The following is an 8,168-nucleotide window of genomic DNA, read 5'->3' as shown; positions in this document are numbered from 1 at the left end:
GGCGTCTCCGCTCGGCCAATGAGAGTGCTGGGAAGGGACGGGCCTCACCACTAAACCAATAGAGGTGAGAAAAGGGCGGTGCGGCTTCAGCCCACACAGCTTCGCCCAGGCCAATGAGAGCTCCGGGAAGGGGCGGGCCGGGCCCAGAACCAATCGGAGCGCGCGGGGGCGGGGTGCGGCGGGCGCCCTGGAGGCCCGGCAAGTTCTAGCTCCCGTTTTGGCAGCGCGCGGGTCGGGCCGGGTGCGGGTCCGACGCGCGGACCCTCTCTGTCTAGCAGTCGGCCCCGAGTTGCCCTGGGGGGCTGGGCCCGTCGGCTTGGCGCCGCCTCGAGCTTCCAGGCTCCGCCGTGCCATCGCCATTGCCGCCCTGAGGCGCGTCACGTAGGCCGGGACCGGTGGCAGTGCGCACGCGCGGGTGCGCACCACGTGGCGCCTTAGGGGAGCACGAGGTTGGGTGTGAAGTGAGTCCTCCTGACGCTCCCGGCAGGTGTGTGGATGGTCGGGCGCTTGCTTTACAAAGAGAGAGCTGTTCCTGTTTCTGGGAGAGATGACTCTACCTGCGGGGCTAGGATGAAAATGTTTAACTCCCAATAATGAAAATAAACACTTTATAAACTCAGTGCCTGCTCCTTACAGGATGATCAGAAACGAGAGGCATGCCTAGGAAGCTTCCATAGAGCATAGAAAAAGCAACTAGTGACCTTAAAAATAGAGTTGCCATTGGGGCGCCCGGGTGGCTTAGTCGGTTAAGCGTCCGACTTTCGCTCAGGTCATGATCTCGCGGTTCGTGGGTTCGAGCCCCGCGTCGGGCTCTGTGCTGACTGCCAGCTCGGAGCATGGAGCCTGTTTCAGAGTCTGTGACTCCTTCTCTCTCTGACCCTCCCCTGCTCACGCTGTCTCTCTCTCTCTCTCTCTCTCTCTCTCCTAGAAATAAATAAAAAACAAAAAAAAGAAACACACAAAAAAACAAAAAAAATAGACTTGGCATTTTACCAGCAAAATGGACTTATTTGGGAATAGCTGAGAATTGTAATTGGGACCAAGCTGGCTACACCAAAGCCATAATAGGCAAGTCTGGAAGCAGAGGAGAGAAGTGCACGTTTATTGAGGAAAAGGGCTGTTGGCAGAGGCTATTGTAACCAGAAAGTCCAGGGGAAAAGCACTGAGCGGCCCCTTCTGGCTGGGCCGTCCTGCTGCTGCAGTGGCTGAGGGCCTGTGTAGTGGACGGGGAGCGCCCCTGCCTGACCCCAACCCAGCCCGAAGAGCGTTTCAGAATTTCTAGAGCTTCATACAGCTTTTCACAAATGCCTCTGTTAATTCAGAAGGTCTTAAAAAAGTGTTTTTTTTTAAATTATTTTTGAGAGAGAAAGAGACAGAGTGTGAGCGGGGGAGGGGCAGAGAGAAAAGGAGACACAGAATCCAAAGCAGGCTCCAGGCTCTGAACTGTCAGCACAGAGTCTGACCTGGGTCTGGAACCCATGAACCGTGAGATCATGACCTGAGCTCAAGTCCCACGCTTAACCAACTGAGCCGCCCAGGCGCCCCTAAACTCAGGAGGTCTTAATTGGCTCCCAGATTAACTCTCTGCATTACGCAAATCTATGTCAGCACCTCTCAGAAAACACATTCCTTCAATTATAAGCATAAACGAAGATAATTTGAGGTTGTCATTTGTATATATTTCTCGTTATTGTTTTTAAAACATAACCACAATACCATTACTATGTGTGAAAAAAGAAAACTGCAATTACTTAATTTCATCAAATATGTAGTGTCCAGGTTTCCCTAAATCAAACCTTTTTTTTTTTTTAATTTTCAATCAGGACCTAAATAAGGTCTAATAGATTAATTGCTTTGTGTGTTTCTTGTGTCTCTTTTTGTTTTAGAATAACTTCCAGCTCGCTTAGAGGTTGCAAAGACACCACAGAGCGCTCTGGTCTGAAGGCTCGTGTGTGCGTTTGAATTTGTGGATTCCATCCCCATCCTGCTTGCCTTCTCCTTGCACGTCGCTGTAAAGGAATCCAGTGGTTTGGCTGTAGGGTTTCCAAGAATTGCTGCCTGCATGCTTGTGGAGCCCTTTCATAGATCCTTCTTGTCTGAGTTTCCAGTAAAGAGTAGTTAGAACATTCTTGTTTCTTGATCACAGGTTAAATTTGTGGGCAAGACTATTTCATATCTGTTGTTGTAATGCGATCAGGAGTTTACACTGTCCTTTTTGTGATATTAATTAGTGCACATTGATGAAACTGCACAGATCCATTCATTCATTATGGCAATACTTTAACCCTACCATTTCTTCTTCTTTTTAAAAAATGTTTGTTTTGAAAGAGAGCAAGCATGAGCAGGGGAAGGGCAGAGAGAGAGGGAGAGACAGAAAACATGTCAGTGCAGAGCCCAGTGTGGGGCTCATCCCATGAACTGTGAGATCATGACCTGAACCGAAATCAAAATCAGACACTCAACAGACTGATCCAGCCAGGGGCCCCAATTTCTTGTTAACTTATTAGTGAGAATGCTTTTATAATGATAAATTCCTCTCATTTACTATTTGGTTACCCTGTTGCAAATTTTACTTATTATTTTAAATGATGCTTATTTAATTTTGAGAGAGACAGAGAGCATGAGCAGGGGAGGGGCAGAGAGAGAGGGAGACAGTATCTGAAGCAGGCTCCAGGCTCTGAGATGTCAGCAGGGCTCGAACTCACGAGCTGTGAGATCCTGAACTGAGCCAAAGTCAGATGCTTAGCCGACTGAGCCGCCCAGGCACCTCACTTTGTTGTAAATTTTATAAAGAAAGTCAGGATGAATGCGTTAATCTGTACAAAAAAATCCAAGTTCCTTTCTCAGCATCCTCTGAAAGTGAACAAAGGATTTAAAAATTTATCATTATGAATTATAGATTGAAACGCTTGAAGTTTTTGATTCATATTTGTAAAATGTTTTATTTTTAAAAGTGGGGCAGGGGGTGAGAGAGGGTGACAGAGGATCTGAAGCTGCGTCTGCACTGACAGCAGGGAGTCCGACGTGGGGCTTAAAACTCATGAACCATGAAATCACGACCTGAGCTGAAGTCGGACGGTCAATTGACTGAGCCACCCAGGCACCCCTTAATTCATTTGAAATATTATTATTCTTGATGCTCAAATCTTTTTTTTTTCTTTTTGGCATAGAAAATCTCTCCAGCTAGGCTGCAAAAAAATTTTTTTTGAAAAGATGCCCATAATCTATTTGCTTTTTGTTACATCTGCGTGTGCATTTCTTGCTTTAGACCTGAAATCACTCCTTTCTCCCAAAAGCCTGGTTCCTTTAGTAGGAATTGGTATTTGAAAACCACAAAATCAGTACCAGTAATGTTCATTGCTACTGCATTGGTCATTGTTTCCAGGAGTTTTCAGTGGACAGCATTAAGAGACATTGTCTTCAAAAATTTTTAATGTTTATTTATTTTTGAGAGAGAGAGAGAGAGAGAAGGGGAGGGGCAGAAAGAAACTGGGAGACACAAGATCCGAAGCAGAGTCCAGGCTTTGAGCTGTCAGCACAGAGCCTGACATGGGGCTCAAACTCATGAACTGTGAGATCATGACCTGAGCCAAAATCAGACGCTTAACCGACTGAGCTGCCGCAGTGCCCCTAAGAGACATTATTAAAAAAAAAAAAAAAATACGTTATGAACTCACATTGGTCCTTGTAATTCAAATCCAGGAATACAGTGTTCTAATTAGTTGAGCTCTTTGATCTCGCATCCATTACGCCCTCCTCTCTGAAATTCCTGGTGCCCCGTGATACCTACCTAAATACTCATTTGCATGACCTCATACTACACCCATAAACAGTCTCAGACTAACAATGCTAACTCTATTATCCAGAATAAAAACACATTTTACAAATTATATTCCAATATATATTTATATGTTTGCATCCTGTATCCTCCCTTATTGAACAATAGTACGTTACATACATTTCTCCATCTTGCTCTTTCCCCTCAACAATACAGGCTGGAGAGTGTGCCATAGTATATATAGATGTACTCCTCATTCCTTCTCAGAGCTGCCCAACACTACACTGTGTGGATACATGTATTTGACAGGGTCCAATCAGGAGAAAGAAAGCACACAATAATTTGAACAGAGAAAGTTTAACACTTTTTTTTAAGTAGACTCCATGCCCATTGTGGAACTTGAACTCACAACCCTGAGATCAAGAGTCCCATGCTCTACCCATAGAGCCAGTCAGGTGCCCCAATTTGAACAGAGTTTAAATATATATATACATATATATATATTTAATGTTTGTTTATTTTTGAGAGACAGAGAGACAGAGTGTGAGCAGGGGAAGGACAGAGAGAGAAGGAGACACAGAATTTGAAGCAGCTCCAGGCTCTGAGCTGTCAGCACAGAGCCTGACGCGGGGCTCGAACCCACGAACCGCGAGATCATGACCTGAGCCGAAGTTGGCCACTTAACCGACTGAGCCACCCAGGTGCCCCCAGAGTTTAATATAAAGAATTATTGACAATAACGGGGGATTGGACTGAGGGGGTGGGCAGCAAGAAGAAATGAGACTATGAAGAAATGTAAGAAGCGTAAGAAACAGGGAGTCACCACAATCCCCGCCCTCCCCCCCCCAACAGGAGTTATGACAAGGAGGAGTCCACTCTATCCCCAGGGATGAGGTCTAGACTGTTGGAGAGAGCCAGCTTTAGCTCACTGGATGTCAGAGAAACTGTTAGATGCCACATTGGTGGAACTTGCTGGAAATCCTCTGTACCGTGTGCTAAGGAAAGCTTTTTTCACAGAAGGAATGTTACGGAGGTACTCTGCTACACAGTTGCTCAAGGGGGTGTGAGGGGAAGCTGGTGGGTCCAGTTGCTGCCGGCCAGTGTGTGCTGCAAGAGCGGNTTTGTTTATTTTTGAGAGACAGAGAGACAGAGTGTGAGCAGGGGAAGGACAGAGAGAGAAGGAGACACAGAATTTGAAGCAGCTCCAGGCTCTGAGCTGTCAGCACAGAGCCTGACGCGGGGCTCGAACCCACGAACCGCGAGATCATGACCTGAGCCGAAGTTGGCCACTTAACCGACTGAGCCACCCAGGTGCCCCCAGAGTTTAATATAAAGAATTATTGACAATAACGGGGGATTGGACTGAGGGGGTGGGCAGCAAGAAGAAATGAGACTATGAAGAAATGTAAGAAGCGTAAGAAACAGGGAGTCACCACAATCCCCGCCCTCCCCCCCCCAACCAGAGTTATGACAAGGAGGAGTCCACTCTATCCCCAGGGATGAGGTCTAGACTGTTGGAGAGAGCCAGCTTTAGCTCACTGGATGTCAGAGAAACTGTTAGATGCCACATTGGTGGAACTTGCTGGAAATCCTCTGTACCGTGTGCTAAGGAAAGCTTTTTTCACAGAAGGAATGTTACGGAGGTACTCTGCTACACAGTTGCTCAAGGGGGTGTGAGGGGAAGCTGGTGGGTCCAGTTGCTGCCGGCCAGTGTGTGCTGCAAGAGCGGATGCTGGAGAGGTCCTGGGCGATGCAGGAGCACCCACGACAGAACCAGGAAGAAAAGCTCTTCCTCCTGCAGTGTCTCTCCAGCGCCCTCTAGCTGCAAAGCTTAACGTCATGCCAGAGAGCACACAAAACACAGGGGGCTCAGATCCATTTTCTGACATCAGGCAATGGAGGTTTGAATTGAGAGCTGATTTAATGCATTGGTAATTGGCACAATATACAGTTTTATTCACTCAGTACCCTCTTTATGGATATTGTATTCCAGTCTTGCTACTGCCAATATTCAGCAGGATTTTAACCAAATCAATTATCATTTGTTTACACATTTGACATTTCTAAGAGTCCAGCACAGTCTTCATTTTTAAATACTTTATAATCTAGAAGAAAAGGTGAAATTATGCAAATAAATGTAACAAAAAGTAGAATTTCCTGGGTATCTTCTCAATTCTAGCTAAATTCTGAGGAATAAGACCAGTTCTGGTTGCAGTAAGCAGGACGAACTTAAAGAAAGTACTAACAGGGGCGCCTGGGTGGCTTAGTCGGTTAAGCGTCCGACTTTCGCTCAGGTCATGATCTCGCGGTTCGTGGGTTCGAGCCCCGCGTCGGGCTCTGTGCTGACTGCCAGCTCGGAGCCTGGAGCCTGTTTCGGAGTCTGTGTCTCCCTCTCTCTCTGACCCTCCCCTGCTCACGCTGTCTCTCTCTCTCTCCTAGAAATAAATAAGAAAATATTTAAAAAAAAAAAAAAAAAAAAAGAAAGTACTAACAATTCCAATCAGCCTTCAAAGTGTAGGGGAAGTCCACTTCAAGAAGGAATGTGAGCGGAGGGCTCAGGTCAGGGAGACTGCTGTGCTCAGACAGAGCCCAGTTTAGCTGAAGCTTAGAGTAGATGGTCTCGAAGTGTTCAGAGTGTGGTTCCTGGACCAGCGGGATTAGCAAAATGTACATCTTCAGCCCCCACCCATAACTGGGAGCAAGTGCAGCGATCTGTGTCAGCGAGTCTGCCAGGGGATTCTGATGCATGCCCGGCTTTGGGAAGCACAAGCAGAGAGAGTATCTGAAGGAGACTCAGTATAAAAGCCATCTCCAAATTTTTGATCATGTACCTATATTGGTAAACTTGTAGGGTTATGCATACTGATGTACATATACTTTTTATAAGGTAATATGCAGTGTTGTACTGTTATGTATGTTATAAAACACATCGGGAATAAATATGAAAAGAGAAAAACAAGAATGAAAACTCTCCTGTATCCTTCGAGCACCACACATACCCTTGACCAACCCACTTTGGAGACCCCTGAGTCAGGTAGGCAGTGACTGTACGGTGGAGACGTACAGCCAGGGTCTTTCCCTTCAGCTGGTCAGATTTAGAAAGGCAAGTTAGGGTCCTCATCTGGCGGCAGTAAGGGAAGGTGGTGTTTTGGTGGAGAGGGAGCAGGAAGCCACCTATGCGGGCGTCACGAGGTTTTCCTGGAGAAAACAGTCTCTCCTACTGCAATTTTCCTTCGCAGACATCAGGGCAAGTTTCTTAGGAATAGAAAAACTATTGTCACAAACATGTGAGTGTTTCCTTTTCCCAGCTACGCTTAAGTTGTTCTTGGGTTAAGGATCTCTGGTTTTCACCTGCCCTCCCCCACTTGCCTTGCGTGTGCTGTTTAGATTTAAATTTTTAGCCTTTCAAGGGGCGCCTGGGTGGCTCAGTCGGTTAAGTGTCTAACTTCAGCTCAAGTCATGAACTCACCGTTCTGAGTTCGAGCTCTGCGTCGGGCTCTATGCTGACAGCTCGGAGCCTGGAGCCTGCTTGGATTTCTATGACCTCCTCTTTCTCTGTCCCTCACCTGCTCACGTGCTCTCTCACTCTCAAAAACAGACATTGAAAAAACTTAAAAATAGCTTAAACTTTTAGCCTGTTGATATTGAGAAAAATAATAAAAGGAAAACTCATTTAGGGTGGAGTTAGGAGGTGGGCAGGGGGGCTGCTGGGCCAGCATTAGCAATTGCAGGCTCGACCGCAGGCGTCATCTTGCAGGTGGACACTACGTAGGAAGGGTTTCCCGCTACTCCAGCCACAGCCCAGCCAATGAGAAGCCACGATACTCCCAGCTCCCAGGTTAGGCCAACGGAGATTCTGTTTACAACGGCCCCGCCCGCCCACCTTGTAGCAGCGCCTCCAGGCCCTGTTCTGAGACCTCCTGGCGGTTCTGGCGAAGCTGGTCCTGGGATTCTCTGCTATTCTCAAGTAACACCATCTTTACTGGTAATTTAGCTGGCAGTATGATTTTTAAGGTTAACATCTTAGTAAGATACACTATCTACAGATCAAAGTAGAATGTATTTTTTACAACTTTTCAACCCACGAGCAACAATTTTAGCTCTACTTCGGTGTTATTAAAGTTTTTACAATTTTTTGCCATAGTTTTTTTTTTTATCTGTTGTTAATTACCTTCAGACACCGTTTTTTATCGAGATTTTAAGCGAGGCTTTTTTGAGGCATGATTTACAGACCTCCTAGGGCTCAGTTACCCGCAGGCCGGGGGGCGTCCGTGCGCGCGGCTGTCAACAGCGTAAGCGACGTGCTTCCTGACCGCATGTGCCGCACCCCAGCGCCCAGGCCACTCGGGCGCTCCTCCCGCTCCCCCGCCGCCCCGCGGGCCCCGGAGGG

General features: G+C 47.0%; 1 protein-coding gene across 1 annotated transcript in view; it reads right to left on the bottom strand.

Annotated features, from left to right (window-relative positions):
* NARF (nuclear prelamin A recognition factor) overlaps positions 1-360 on the bottom strand; it is a 17,434-nt gene extending 17,074 nt beyond the window's left edge. The window contains exon 1 of the mRNA XM_077756622.1: positions 49-360. Within this exon, the coding sequence (XP_077612748.1) occupies positions 49-360 (312 nt within the window). The remainder of the gene's footprint in view (positions 1-48) is intronic.
* Between the last annotated feature and the right edge of the window lie 7,808 nt (positions 361-8,168).

This window comes from Crocuta crocuta, unplaced genomic scaffold (assembly GCF_008692635.1).
Source record: "Crocuta crocuta isolate KB4526 unplaced genomic scaffold, BGI_CrCroc_1.0 scaffold50, whole genome shotgun sequence".
Taxonomy (NCBI): Eukaryota; Metazoa; Chordata; class Mammalia; order Carnivora; family Hyaenidae; genus Crocuta; species Crocuta crocuta.
This window is presented reverse-complemented; position numbering and strand designations above follow the sequence as displayed.